Source organism: Macrobrachium nipponense, chromosome 24, assembly GCF_015104395.2.
Source record: "Macrobrachium nipponense isolate FS-2020 chromosome 24, ASM1510439v2, whole genome shotgun sequence".
In the NCBI taxonomy this organism is placed as follows: Eukaryota; Metazoa; Arthropoda; class Malacostraca; order Decapoda; family Palaemonidae; genus Macrobrachium; species Macrobrachium nipponense.
Genome location: NC_061091.1, coordinates 7,374,176 through 7,390,162, shown reverse-complemented (window position 1 = coordinate 7,390,162; position 15,987 = coordinate 7,374,176). Strand labels below are relative to the sequence as shown.

Below are 15,987 nucleotides of genomic sequence, written 5' to 3'. Positions count from 1 at the left end.
GTCCTGAGTTTGTTCAATACTTTCATAAGGAGATTCACTGGAGGGGAAGACGTAAATCTTCTCCCAGTTGTTTCCAGTCCAGAGCCAGGGCGTCCGTGGCGTAAGCCAGAGGGTCCAGGTTGGGGGCTACATAACACGGTAGTTTGTGGTTCGCTTGGGATGCGAAGAGATCCACCTGTAGCCCTGGGACTCTTTGAAGGATCCATTGGAACGAACTGTTGTCTAGTGACCATTCCGGACTCTAGGGGTACTGATCGGATTAGGGCGTCTGCTATGACGTTTTCTCACTCCAGCTATGTGAGTGGAGGAAAGATGCCAACTGAACTTGTCTGCCAGGGAGAAGAATGGCTACCATGACGTGATTTAGATGACGTGACTTGGAGCCTCCTCTGTTTATACAATGTACTACCACTGCGCTGTCCAGGACTAGCTTATGTGGGAGTACTTTGGTGGGTGTAACCTTTTTTAGATCAAGAACACTGCCATTGCCTCCCAGTACGTTTATATGGAACTGACGGAACTGGAGTGACCAAATCCCTTGAACTTTTTGACCTGGGAATACCCTCCCCAGCCGCTTAAGGACGCGTCTGTGTGGATGGTGATCCCTGGTGGAGGGAACTGAAGGGGTACTGACACTGATAGATTCTTGACTTTTGCCCACGGCCGAAAGACGATTCTTTAGAATCAGAGGCATGAGGATAGCTTGTCCCTGGACCTGACATTTGCTCGCGAGCGCCAGATCCTGGTTAGGTCTTTCAGTTTGGCTTTCATTAAGACGTTCGTTACTGATGCAAACTGGAGAGAGCCGAGGATCCTTTCCTGAGCTCTCCTTGATGCTAGTTTGTGACTTAGAAATTGCTTGACTGACTTCGCTATTTCTTTCCTTTTGGTGGTAGATGAATCGACAGAGTGTGGGAGGATAGATTCAATTGAATGCCTACCACTGAAAGTTTGACTCTGGAGTGAGTCTTGACTTGGACTTGTTATCTTGAATCCTAGATATTCTAGGAAATGGATCACTTTCAGTGTAGCCTTGTTGCATTCCTCGACTGATGGGGCCCAGATCAACCAACCAATCGTCGAGATACGCCACTACCATAATCCCTTGCGATCTGAGTTGTTGCACTACCACTTCCGCTAGCTTCGTGAACACCCTGGGTGCCACGTTGAGTCCGAATGGAACTACCTTGAAGGAGAATGTCTGGTCTCCTATCTTGAATCCCAGATTACGGACGGAAGTGTCTTGCAATAGGGATATGATAGTAGGCGTCTGTAAGATCGATAGAGGTGGTGACCGGCCCACCCCCACGGGGAAGTAAGGTCCGCACCTGTGAGATCGTGAGCATCTTGAACTTGTCGCAGCGGATGGCTAAGTTTAAGCGGGACAAGTCTAAGATTACCCTTCTTTTTGTGAGCCTTTCTTTGGCACGCTGAACAAGCGACCTTGAAATTTTAATCTCTTGACTCTCGCTATAGCTCCTTTCTGAAGGAGGTCCTCTGCCGTACTCTGTCAATTCTTTGGAAGGAAGTTGACGGAAAAGGTCTGGCTGGAGGTGGGTTCGTCAACCAGCTCCAACCCAGCCCTTTTGACACTATGCTCTGAGCCCACTGGCTGAAGTTACCACCGGTGGCGAAAGTGAAACAGCCTCCCTCCTACCTGAAGTTCTTCATTGATTCTGGTAACCGCCTCGGCCTCCTCTGAAGTGCTTTCCCTATTAAAGGGGCCTCCCCCGATCCTCTCCCACGAAAGGACCGCTTACCTTCTGCCTCCCTTACCCGAGCGGTCATACTTCTGAGAAGCTTGACTCTCGAAGGCTTGATTGTAAGCTGGAGAGATGGCGTATGAGGTAGAGGGTTGAGGCTGAGGGGATATCACATAAATTGGCTGTGATTGACCCTTAGAAGTGGAAGGTTGGGCTGTCTGCACTAACGGCACTGCTGGAACTTGTTGAGGAAAGCGTGGTTGCTTCTTCTGGTAAGGTTGGAAACGCCTGGGTTTCCTCTGTCCCTTACCTTTAGGTGTCAGGTCTTGCCTCCTCCTAGCCGTAAGGCCCCAACGGTCCTTAAGGCTCTGGTTCAACCTCGTAGCCTCTGCCTGGACTTCCTTAACCATAGCCTCTGGGAAGAGATCTGCGCCCCAGATGTTAGAGGAGAGTAACCTATTCGGCCTCATGTCGAATGGTTGCCTCTAGCATGACATGCTTCCTACAATTCGTTCTAGCAGTGGCAAACTCGAACATATCTGACTGCACCGTTTGAGTCAGGGCTTTGGTCATAAGCTTAAAAATTGGTTCTGATCCATAGGCCATGGTTGCTACCTCAGACATAGCCATAGAGTTGATTGATTCTGGCTAGTCGTGATTTTGCGTCAAATTCAGCCTGAATAAGACTATCTGGAGCCTGGGTAGCTTTTTCACCAAACTGCTCCATAGCACAGTCCGGTTTGAGTTTGCCAGCTGAGAATGTATTCGGCAAGTCTTCCCACAATTCTCCAATTGAAGGGAGTAACGGAGATGTGGGATCTGCTTCTTTCAACTGAGGCATGGGTTCCCCCTTCTGGGCCGCTGAGATGGTCGACCTTGCTATCTTGGTTAGGAACGGGAGCGGGGTACTCTCATCCATTGTGAAAATGGTAAAGGGACTTTTAAATGGTTGTATCTTGGTGTTAGAACAATCCATGTCCTCTAAACATCTGAGCCATTCTCTCTGAGCCTGGTCTCGTGAATAGAGGACTGTCTCCTTTGGTACCCTATCGTCCCGAACCATAGCCGAAGGCGTGAGCCTTGCGTAGCCTATGAAAGGAGGCTCGTAGGCCTTCCGGGTAGAACTCGAAGTCCTCTATTCTTCGAGTTCCAAACTCCGGTATGGAGATGAGACCGTCCTGGAAGGGGGCGTATGACGCTACTCTCCATGGGTTGTTCATAGAGAAAGCAGGAAGTGAGTCATACGGAGGAAGCTGAGTTCCACTTGTGTTGGAAAGTGAGGGAGAGGCTAGAGGAGCTTCTCTTAGCCCGGCTATAATAGTATCTTGGGAAGTGATCCTATCCGACAGGCGAGAGATCATTTGTTCCATACTACTTTCTTTAGGGACCCAACAACTAGGTCGCCCACCTGTTGCAACAGGCCAGCATTGGAGTCCAAAGCCGGAGCTGCTGCGGAGGTGGAGGGGAGGCTCTGAATTGGAACCAATGGTAGCGGAAACTGGTGATTTCTGCCGGAGTGCGAGATCTCTCCTTGGATTTACTTTTTGAGGACTTAGAGCCGGAGCTAGAAGCTTTAGACCTGTCTGGGCCGGGATTGTGAAGCCGGAGACTTTACGTGAGGAAGAAGACGAGGACGTCTTCTTAGACGACGATGACCGTCTTAGTCAAGGTCATCACTTTAGCCTTGACCTTAGGTCTAACCGAAGCCTCAGGAGCGTATATATAATTCATCACCGTAAAAGCCTTGGAAAAGGATGGAGAGGTTGCAGGGATAGAAAGAAACAGTCACACCCAAGGGCGACCCTTGGGTGCCCACCTTACTTACCTCGACCAACAGGTCGTCTATACCTACCATCGCGGTTCAACATTAATATCCAGGGTTGCGACATCCGTGGAGATATCCTGGTCTTGTTCAGTTAAGGAGGCCGCCAGCTGTTGTTGGATGAAGGCGATAGTCGGGTCCGCCTCTACTGGGTCGACGTAACCTGTCGCCTTGCCTCCGGGGAAGATTAATAGTGCTAACCGCTTCTCGAGGATGTAGGGCTGACCCTTGGCGGCGTTCTTGCCAAAACCTCCGACCCAGGCCCGCAGGGTAGCCAGTTGCGGTATCCCTTACTGCCGGAGCCTGTAAGAGAGGGCGTATTTTAGATTTAAGAATCACTTAAAACTAAAACTTAGAGTATAACTTAAACTAGATGCCTTAAGTTAAAGTAATGATGAAAACTTAAGCACTAAAAAAGAAGCGGAGCAGCTACTGGAGATGGAATACTTACCCCTTCAAAAGCTGGCTCTCAGATCGTAACATATGGTACACGTTCGCCTCATGGTACCAGACCTGGATGTTCCCCGTGCGGAGTCGCGCATGGAGCATGGGACCGGCAAACTTCGTGTCCACAGGGTCCTGAAGTGTAGCGGAACATCCCGGATGCTCACAGTTGGTGGCCTGTAAGTGGGAAGACACATGAGTATCTTAAAAGGCATCACTTACAGACTAAAGGACAAAAGAACTCCGTTACATGCCGGAGCTCGGAAAAAATTTGGCATAACCCCTCCCTGCATTGCCTGAATAGGCTATAATCCCGGAGAGATCCGGTAAGATATGAAAGGGAGGGGGGATGGTTTAAGGTACTTAAGATAAACTTATAGATACTTAAACCTAAACACAAGCGAACCGGACTAGGTCCAGTGTGAAGCGGAGTGTAGTAACTCAGCATACGGTAAGGTTAGTAGTGACCTACTGTATGTTCCGGTCCACTCTGCTGGGTGGACTAGCCCCTTCCGCTGGATACCAGGACTCCGATCAGGGAGGAGCTCTAGTAAGGAGGGAAAGGGCGAGAGGATCATACATGCACGAGCTAGCCCGGAGCGACAAGGTAGTAACCAGAGGGGGGGAAGGAAGGCCAGGGCCCCCCACAACGTACCACCCGGCCGGACCGAGAAGCCGGAGAGGTCGAGACCAGTCTGTCTGTCCCGACTCCCTAGCCCCTCCGCGATGGGAGAGAGGGAGGCAGGCTCGGTATGCGGAGCGAGCATGGCAGACCGACCCACCCCGCCCGACTCTATGGAAGAGCGGGAGGGGGGGAAGGGTGACTGGGCAGGCGTCCCTGGCTGTCCGTGATCACGAAGTGACCACGAGGCGGGTAAACTGAGATACGAAAACCAAACCTAGGCCAACCAACTGATCAGAGAGAAGCTATCGGGAAGCAACTTGAACTGAAAAGCGGTAGCATACAGGCCCACAGGGCTAAAACCAACTGATCAGAGAGATGCTATAGGGAAGCAACCGAAACTGATCAGCGGTAGTATAGGCTCTATGAGCCAGGACCTAGGCTAAGCCAGACGCCTAACTAACTAACGATGACAAAATACATATAATAAATAAAATAAAATGAAAGAGAGAAAGTAATATAGCAGGAGAAAAAATCCAGGAGTGTACGACTAACCCGAAGGCAAGTCTACCACTCAAAGCTAGTCAGAGGCCGATACTAAGAACCTGGACTAGGGTCTGGATAGAAAAAAGCCTACATAAGGTGAAAATACATGCATGCATGACAACCTGAGTAGACCTTAATCTAAACAAAGCGGATAATCAAATAGAGCGTACATAAATAAGGGATGTTTCTAGGTATGGGAGACCAAGAACGAACCCATCACGCGGCAGAACCATGCTGCCATGTTCCGACCCCGAGAACGTATTTATACCTAAAAAACGGCAAATACTGTCTCAGGGACGGAAAAAACCAACTAACCGTAAATACTGAGTACTTAACTTAGCTGCTGCGATAGCTGCACGCTCCATTATAGTAAAAATCCAACGAAAGGGCACAAAAAACACAGAGAGAAAAATAGCACAAGTGACTCGTGTGCGCTAACTTAAAAGGATGGCCACCAGAGGCGCAGCAGTCGGCAGCATGGGATGGAGTAGTAGTAGTACGAGCTGCTCACTCTGTGGGGTCGGCTCTCCTCATGGAGGGTTTTTGTTGTGGGAGATTTCTATTGGTATTTGGCTCGTGGTAGTGGTCTCACGTCGCCTAGTGTTCATACCGACGCCCTCTTGGAGGGTGAGCGAGTCAGTTATACTGACCTTTTTTCTTTTATTTTATTTATTCTCTGGTATGTGTTGGTACATTTACCCTAGAAATAATAGATTAAAGGATATTTCGCGCAGCGACACGAGCTGAGCCCAGAAAAGTAGTACTACAACGAAATCACTAATGAATTTACGTTAATGAAGGAAATCGTACGTAACGAATGAATTCTGCGTACTTAGATACCGATGATGTCGCTAAGTGGCCGAAAAAGGATGCCGCTACGTAGATGTATCATGGGAGAGATGCTGACCAATGGGAGAGAAGGGTCTTATGGCTGTGACTAGCATCAGGAACCAATGGGAGAGCAGGAGGATGGTGGCGAGTCTACTAAATTGGCGGCGTGCGAGTTTTAAAATTGTTATCGGTGGTCCTGGCAAATCTCAGACTTTACAGCAGCAACCTTTCGTATCTTGAACAATTTTCGTATGTAGAGCCGCAAAAATCTTTGTATTTGCTTTCGTATCTCGAGGTTTTTGTAAGTTGAGCCTTTCGTATCTCGAGGTACCACTGTACATATAACCATTTTTAGAGTATTTTTTAATTATGAAAATAGGCAGTTCTTAAGTATTTTTAGAGGTGTTTTGAGGGGTTTTAAGTATTTGCAGATTTTAGCTGGTTGGGGGGGGGGTGGGGGGGGGGGGTCTGGTACACATATCCTGTGAATACAGGGGTCTACTGTAGTAGTTACATTATCTCGCAAACAAGCTACATCATTTGTCTTTTTTCCTTGTTTATTCTGAAATTAGATTCACCAGAAAGACAGCAATGTGAATAACCTTCCTTTCCTGGATTTAGCCTTAAAAAAAAACAAAATAGTAAATGCTAAAAGGGTGCTGATGAAATGTGACATCATTTAATTTTATTTTCAGGCAAAATCAGTAACCAGCATTATCAGTTCCCTCTGTAATGTATTGATGGTCAAATGACCAATTTATTAAGTAAAAGTACAGAGATAAGATGATGCTTATTACTACTGCAACATTCTTAAGCAGAGTTTAAACAATCAAGTGTCTTGTGAGTTATCTGCCTTCTTGCAGAGAAAAGATGAATGATGGAAGTGTTACAGGGAAGGGAAAATTGGAAAAAGCTGAATAGCCAGGTGGGAAGATACCAATGGGAAAAGATGATGATTAAATAGAAGAAAGCGTTGTAATTGGGGATAGAGGGGATGTTCCAGAGTTTATATACTGATAAGTGTCCTGCAAGGCATACTGTAGGCAGCACCTTTTTTGGGACCAGTGTGACTACCCAGATTTGTAGCAGAAAATGTTACCTGTTAGTACATCATATGAATATAAAGCAGATGTTACTGGGAGTGGCTTCCTCCCATTCCTCTAATCTAAGGGACTTTGTTGTGGATAGAGGTCACCCAACAGTATTTCTTTTTGCTTCAAAATGTAAGCAGCACTCAAGAAAGTTGTTGCCACTAAGGCTTCAGCAAATTAAGAGCTGTATTTGTATTTTGATAGAATTCTTGTTACTATGTATGTTTACAGCATCTGTTAAGATTATCCTTGTATTCTGATGAGACCATTTGGTTAGTATCCAGGATTTCTCCCTTTCTCTTATGATTGTGGTCTGCTGTGGTGGTTGTTCCTAGTCATGAAAAAATTCAAAGGATAAAATTATATCCATATACTGATATGTTACTTGCTAGGCCATCAGATTCTGCATATTTCCCCAGATATCTAGATTGCCTTTCATTTGCCAACATTTTTGTCATCAAAATCATAGTTGTCTAACATTTCAAATGTATGTCTAACATTTCAAATGTATAAGTACTTGTTTCTACCTTTGTTAAGGAATACAGTTACTGCACCCTTTGCTGTGAATATTTGATGAGGTTTTAAATTGATTATTATTGGTTTTGGCACATGATTGGAAAATATGAAAAGTTTGTTAGTACATAGATATGAAGAAAGGGCATTGGTGACGATCTTGACTGGTTAGAAGGGCAGGCGGGAAGTGCACAAAATATAGGATGAAACTTGACAAAAACATGAATAATAATGAGGATTGCTGTCCTGCGTCTTGAACGAGCGCTTCATTTTGTGCTTCTTTGTAGAAATAAGTCATCTTGATGGTTGGGTTTAATGTCTTCTTTAGTTAAACCATGGCAACAATTGATCTTAACACTTAATCTGGTAGCTTCTTCCTTGATGATTTATAGTACCCTCTTGGCAATTCTTGCAGCTTTAGTTCTACATATGTAATTTATGGTTTAGTAGACAGTGTCTGTATAGAAATCCATACAGTAATAAATTTCATAGGTCCTTACAGGTCATTGTGACAACTGTAAACCTTTGACACCTTTTCCTGTTAACAATTTGTTTGACCTGGCTGTCCATGAGAAATAATTTTTATAATTTTAGCATTTTAAGATGCATTTTCATTTATGAAAATACTGAAACAACCCATTTCTAACAGGGTGGTGATGGTGTCAGAACACTCGTCGACTTTGGTGGAGAATGTTCTTCAACTGGATCCCAGCACACAACAATGCTCAACTCACAGTTGTATCATTGCCAATACTGTTCATATGTTAATTCTCAAAAAACCAATTTAATGAGGCACTTACGTGTTCACACTGGGGAGAAGCCTTATTGCTGTCCTTATTGTTCAGCTCAGTTTGCACAAAAAGGGAACTTGAACAATCATGTACGAACACACACTGGTGAGAAGCCGCACATGTGCACAGTTTGTCATCGTAGTTTTGCTCGCAATACTCATTTGAAATACCATGTTCTAAATGTTCACAAAGGAGTTCCATGGCCTCTTCAGAAATAAGAATTAATCAAGTGCAGTAGTGAGTGATTTCATGAACCTGTACGTGGCTCTGCTCTTGGCTTTTACATAGGGATTCCTGATTTAAACAATTAATGATGCATTTTAGCATGGCAGGTATTGATTAGAGGGTTGGTATTTTTGCTGCTTTTGTGATTTTCTTTTTTTTAAATTTTGATACTTTATTTCAATTTAGTTACCCTGTGAGATCTTGTTAACCTTTCTGTGCTTAGTATTTATTACATGTTTCCATTTGCATCTTTAATTTTGTTAGGAAAAACTTATTATGATCCACACATTTTCAGTACAGTATTTGTTATTACTGGTAATATAAATCTTAGATAAGGTGATTACAACTTGGGTAACTAGTGCATTACGTTGTTTCGCATTGTATGGAATCACAATGTAATATGCTTTCTTTTAATTTCCATTGATTGAACTCTTGATCAGATAATTTGTCATAGACTTCAAATCACCTGGTGTCAGCCTCATGTTTGTGGTACAAAGTTCTTCATTTAAGAGATTGAACAGCTACATAGTTCATGACTCAGTGGTTAAGTACATGATGCACAAAGACAAAGTTGCATCTAATAGTACTTAAAAAACTTAAATCATAGCGACTGCTACAACTGCAGTTGCTCTTTCACTGCTTTATTGTATAAATTTCATTGTGTTGAGGGAACAGCTTTGGAAGAGTATGAATGAATGAGATTTGATATTTGCTGGATACTAATGAAATCACAATAGTAACAGGTGGCTTGATATGTTACAATGAACTTTGTTGATCAATTCTTAGGTTATATATAGGAGATGGATGCCATCAGTGAAGAGTTGAGGTAATATATGACCCACAGTCACTCTTTCAAACAAATTTCCAGTGACAGTACAAAGCGAGTCTCCTGCACCATCCTGGTTCAAGCATGCATGTGTTCTTAACTAATGTTTGATAGCTCTCTTGCACACATATTTTTTCTTCTCTATTATGGGAGAAATTTTGTTAAGCCATGCATTAAAGAGGTTCATTATCCTCCCTCTTTCATAACTTGATATGGTCCAAATTTAAGTAAGCAGAATGTAATAAAGTTTGCATTTATAACTGTATCTGTATGCTATGAAGTACATAATCATTTCAGAATTGTCAAATTCTAGCTTATAAAATAGGGTAACCTGTTGCTGCAGTTTGTAAGCTAAACAATGCTAACATCAGGGCAAGAGTTACAGCTTTACATACAAAACTTTTAACTGAAATGTTATTCCTAACCTTTTTTTATGATTGCTGTTTGAGCTAGTATTCTTCTAATATTGGTTGTTACCTTATTTATAGTACATATTTCATGATCCAATAGGAAAACACTTTTAGGCTAAGACATTTGAGAATGAAGACTAACACAGGTTTTCTTTAATGTATTATTACTGAAATCCAAAACATACCTCAGATCAATACAATGTTTTGTGTCCACAGTCTCAGTCTAGTATTTAGATATTTTCATTACTTTTCATGTTTTTTTTTTTATTTTTTTTTTAAGAGTTCATATAGTGAATTATTGTTTGATCATAAACCGTAAGGTATTTCCCATTCGCTCTATAGGAAATCTAATAGAAATATCTTCTTGAAAGTTGTATGATGCTGCGGATAATAATTTGTTTCATCACAACCCCATCAATCAATAAATGCCCACATGCATTTGTCCTGAAAGTTCCGAGGATCACATTTTTTGTCTTTCAGACAGAAAAGAAGGTACAGTTGTCTCATTATAGTACATATGAATAGCACTTTCTACTTTTTATTGTTAACAATGATATCGAGTTTGTACTTTTTTATACAGGTACAGCAGTCACAGTGGTATATGTTACTTTGGGGGGGAGAATGTTACAGTTTCATCGTTCTCATTTTTACTGATCATTCACGACACTATTAAGAGGCATAGTTTTTAGAATTTCTTGGCTGCTGTTGTTAATGTTAATGGTACATATTCGTTTACAATTCTAAAAGTCTCTTATCTGATGCATGTGCCATGCTGTAAATTCAAAAGTTTTAACTGTACCTTTTATAGATACACAAACTACCAGAGAAGTGGCTCCTGACTTCTTACAGTTGTTAGGTACTCTACCGGATCCTGTAAGCATGCACAAATGCTCAGAGGAATTTAGTACCTCAGCCTCCCACTCAAATGGCACTTCAGGCACAAATATAATCACTGGTATTGTGAGGAAACAAGCTTTATTCATAAAACCTAATGAATCATCATTGAATGGTCTCTTCTCCCTCCCTCAAATCTTATCCCTTTGCATAGTTTCTATGAAAAGTGAGGATATTTGTTAATATATATCTTTTGGTCCAGAGGGTGTCTACACATGAAACTGCTATTTTCTGTCTTATAAACAAAAGGCTGGTGATCCCAGGAACATTTGGGACATGAACACGGACATAAAACCATTGTCATGAAAAAATTCTTTGCAGTTACTGGATAAAATAGGTTTTAACATAAAACAGAGGGGAACATAAAACAGAGGGGAGATCTGATAATCTAAATATCTTTGTATAGTTTGCGTTCATGCTACATACGTATTTGTAATTATACTACACTTAGCTCTAACAAAATTATTTGTTCATTGTGTCAAGTGGTGTACAGTAGAGGAAAATTTACATATTGCAATATTTTACTGAAATATGGTAAACAATTATCTTGATGGGTTAAGGATGTATATTTATTGAACAAACAAAACATGCTTCTGTACTATTAAGACTTCTCCAAATTACAAAAGTGGTACTGTATTTGCTTTGTAAAAACTGTGGTGCATGTTGGAATGTTTGTATTATTTATTTTTTCTTATAGTGCACACCAAGAATTAATACTCTTTAGTTGTGGAGAACATTGTCAAGATGCTCATTTTAATCAGTTTCTGTAAGTGTATTGTGTGTTCCTTTTTAATTCAGTAGTATTTCTATTTTGTCTCTTGCATTTAACTCTGCTCAAGGCATAATCATTGCTACGGGTGATTGCGATCTGCTTGCAGAAGGGCAAGATCAGATATAAGAATAAAGAAGGAAAGTAATTTCTTTTGAGTAACACTTGTATACTATGTTTCTTTTATCTGTTAACTTTGAGTAACATTTTATAAACCTTGCTTAGTATAGTACAGGTAGTCCCTGGTTATCAGCGGGCTGCTGATAAGCGAAAACCACTGGTAATAAACCAAAACTTGGCAATTTATGGCTCTTACAGAGCTGATAACCAAGTTACTGGTGCCTCTGTTAGGCATGTTATGGTGCCGTAACTCTATTATTCAGCGTTATTACCATAACTCGTCACATTATAGTGCCATAAATCGCCAATTTCATGGTGGTGGACAAGCGTCATTAAACCGGATCGCCATTAACCAAATCGCCGATAACCAGGGACTGCCTGTACATAAATGCAGAAATGATTCAGGTTACTATGGCTTTTCTAGATAGCAAATTGTGTGAGATCTCTTGTATAATGTACAAATCAAACTCTTTGTACAAGCTTAGAATTTCATATTCAGTGACCCCTGTAATTTTTAAAAAATTGCAAAACTATTTGAAAATGAGAATTGATGTTTTGGGAAATTGCAGTAAAAGTAAACCGTTCTACTTTAATTCTTATGTGCGGTATTTGTATATAATTTTAAGAATGTGTGATGTCTGTATTGTTGAATAAATAAATTATAAACTGTATAATTTATTATTTCACACCTATATTATGCTGAGTACTCTATATCAATCATCTTGTATGTCTCAGCAAATTATGCACACATCTCTTAAAATCACTAGCAGCACATGATAGAATACTTTCTTTCATTTAAGATGCGTGGTTGGTATGGTATTAGCGTCCCACCTCAGTGGTCGCGGGTTCGATTCTCGGCCATTCCATTGAGGAGTGAAAGATGTGTATTTCTGGTGATAGAAGTTCACTCTCGACATGGTTCGGAAGTCACATAAAGCCGTTGGTCCCGTTGCTGAATAACCACTGGTTCCATGCAACGTAAAAGCACCATACAAACAAACAAACAAACAATAGCAAGGTTTATCACTAAACCATCCTGTTTACAGACTGTATTCTAATTAGTATGTATGTATTTTTTTATTGTGACAAGAACCAAAAAACCATGTTTCATCAGCTATGAATCCCTCAGTTATACGAAAACTGCATTTGCATTACCTGTCAGGACTTAATAGTATCTAATTATTGTGTTCTCCCTTTGCAGTTTGGTGTAACTGACTTTCTGCATAAATATTCTGTCACTCTTAGGTTAGATTTTGAAGATCATTAGGAGACAGAAAAACATGGTGAAATGTTTCAATATACTATCAGTACTTATGCAAAGTATAAAGATATAAACAATATACTATTATAAAAACAAATACTCGTATATCAAACAGAAGGGATAGTCAAACAGCAGGTCAGAGGAAGAAATGTACATCTATACTAAACTGCAGCCAAAAGAAAACTGCTTTGAATTGAATGCACTCTGACTTGGTTGGCAGTACTTCCATCTCTGCCATCAGTAGCTATTACAACAGCCACCTTGCAAAAGATTAATTCTGGATTTCCAACTCTCTGAAAGTTAATCCCACACATAAAGACCGAGGGTTTGTATTTGTTTAGGAGCAAGTAGAAATTGGATCAAGGTAAAAAAAAATAAAGGTGGACAGCCAAGTAAAGAATAAAACATTGAGAGGTATAGATAAAATGAAAAGACAAAAAGTTTAGCAGCTTTTTTAAGTGATTAAATTAAGAGAACATTACCTTTTTAATATCAGAAGTAACCAACCAATTTAACTCTGGTTATAAAATAAGTATCGCTTGCTGATTGCCAGAGAAGCTTCATAACTTTATTAAACTTTCTAGATTGGTTATATTTCATGATAAAAAAAAGTAGCACATATGTATGAAATTTGTATGCTGTGAAATAATGTTGTAACGTATAGCCTGAACCAAGGTAAGTGCATATTCAATAAAGAAACACATACAAGTAGTACCTTTATGGTAACAAAGATCCTATATTTTCTGGGCTCAGCCGTGTCGCTCCCGTGAAATGTGTCTGCTTTAGCACTATTTCTAGTAAAAAATCCCTTATATAGTACTATATAGCCTGCACTTGAGTGTTACCTAGATTTTACAACTAACAGCAATTCCTCATTGTTCCTAACCTAAATTAACTTGTACTTTGCACTAAACATTCACTTTAAGAGATTTATCTAAAAATGTGTACAGTGGACCCCCCGTATTCGCGTTCTCCAGATTCGCGGACTCACATTCGCGGATTTCTCTCAGGAACGTTTCCCTGTATTATTGGCGTTCTCCAGATTCGCGGTATTTTTCTATGAGAAATATCCACAAATTCCTGGTTTTTGTTATCAATTTCATCATAAAATGCACTTTTTGTGATAAAACTATTCAAAAAACCAAGTATGATAATTTTTAGTGGTTTTTCTTAAGTTTTAACTAACAAAATAGGCTGTTTTTAGCGTTTTTATAGGGGTTCCAAACATTCGCGGATTCTAACTGTTTGCCGGGGGGTCTGGTACGCATCCCCCGCGAATACGGGGGGACCACTGTACTTTGCACTAAACATTGACTTTAAAAGATTTACCTAAAAATTTATCACATCTAAAGTAGCAGCATAGCAAAAATGTACGTACAGAAGTCCATTAACTTGGGATGTTCTTGTGCCATACAAAATGACATTTTAAAATTAATTTCCATGTATTTTTCCTAACATACAAATCTGAGGTTTTTACAAATGAGATTTACTTTCAGAGCAAGCTGGAGCCGGTTGTTTAAGTTAAAACAAAGTGGATATTGGTAGTTGGCTACCGACAGAAAGGGCAGAAGCCCCCCCCCATCCAGTTGGTAGGAATTCACTTTACCTTTTGGCCCAGGAAGCAGAATAAGGGGTCGCTAGAGGTGGGGCATTTATGTAACCTCAGGTTTATATGTCAAGAAAAATACAAATTACAAATTTGTCATTTGTTCCTACACGTATACAAACCCTCGGTCGTTATATATGGGAGACTTACTCTTTGATGGGAGGATTCTGAGAAAATCTCTGAACTGACTGGTAGTTTACCTTATCTGGGGTCTCTTTCATAGTCATGTAAGATCAAAGGAAGGAGACTCATCCCTCTGATCTGTTGAACATGTGTGATGTTCAACTGCCAGACTTCTGGAACATCAAATAAGTGGAAGGTAGTACGTATCATTGATTCGAAGATAGGCTCGGATGAACCCTTATTGTTGGGGACAATAAACTTGAAGATAACCAGTGGGTCTGTAAATTGTCAGTCCCTCTCGTCCCTTGCTAGAGAGAGAGGGTAAAAGTTGCATCTATTAATCCATAAAGAGCTAGATTATAGACAGGATATTTGGTCATCTAGGACTTCTGCATGCACGCCCATCCAGCACTTGAGAGTTTGCTAACCATCCATTAGAAGGGTATAAAAGAGAAGGTAGGAGGCCAGTCCCACACATACCCCCTCTTTTGCTGCCATACACCTTAGAAGAGATGCTACCTGCCGTCACGAGCTAGGTGATGTACATGATTGTTGAGCAGCTACCACAGAACTGAAGGAAAAAAAGTTCGAGGATCCGTGGGCAATGTCCTAAAGGTAAAAAGGGGCCGATGTGGTCTATTGTGAAGCTAGGGGCAGACCCCATGTTCCTGACCTTATGAAATCTTGCCCAGGCATATGTTGTCTGCCATGTAGCTTGTGGAGTACATTGGTTTAATCATACATAGAGTCAAAAGAAATGGAGCTCCTAGACACCACTTCTCAGTTGAGTTGGAACCAAAAACAAGTGTCGGCAAACAGTTTGAAGGTGAAGTCGTAAGTGGTACTTTTACATTAGCATTAACCGCTGATGAAATGATTAGTGGTCAACTTTGGTGGCTGTCTTGTGAGACCATCTGCAACAGGTTGGTGAACATTGTAGACAATTTTAAACTAGTACACAACAATGACTGTGATTCAACTACCAGTTTTTAGCAGAGTAATTGTCCTGAGACTTGTAAAATAAATTCCAGAGTACTCTTGAGACCCAGTCTTCCAAGCCCCCATGCCTTGTCTCTTTGACATTATAAGCCTTTACTATGTGATTGTTAAAATAAGTGAGTTGGGTGTGTACGTGTAAATAGTACGTACTACATGTTATTGTGTAATTCTGCTTTCCTTTTTACCCTCTTACGCATTAAAAGCAGAGGAAGTGGAAAATTATCAGTTTTCATCCACCTTTTTCCAATTTGTTGAAGTCATCTTTTTTCCTGATTTTGCTTTATTTCCTTTCTTTTTATAAAAAGCTGAGAAGAGATGATGAATGCCTGTGGTAAGGAAGGTAGAATTCTCTCAGTATGCTATTAACACATTACACAGCTTTAAAGCCAGT

At 41.0% G+C, this 15,987-nt stretch overlaps 1 protein-coding gene across 10 annotated transcripts in view; it reads left to right on the top strand.

The window, feature by feature from the left end:
• The window catches only part of LOC135205404 (zinc finger and BTB domain-containing protein 7B-like), a 202,942-nt gene that overhangs the window by 164,913 nt on the left and 22,042 nt on the right, over positions 1–15,987 (top strand). For 2 of the 10 annotated variants that reach the window (XM_064235922.1, XM_064235911.1), the window contains one exon: positions 8,222–12,253. The exons of 7 other annotated variants lie outside the window; for them this stretch is intronic. In XM_064235922.1, the coding sequence (XP_064091992.1) occupies positions 8,222–8,581 (360 nt within the window). In that variant the 3' untranslated portion in view covers positions 8,582–12,253. Of the gene's footprint in view, positions 1–8,221; positions 12,254–15,987 lie in introns of those variants that run through there. One more of the 10 variants, XR_010312528.1, reaches the window with a different exon arrangement.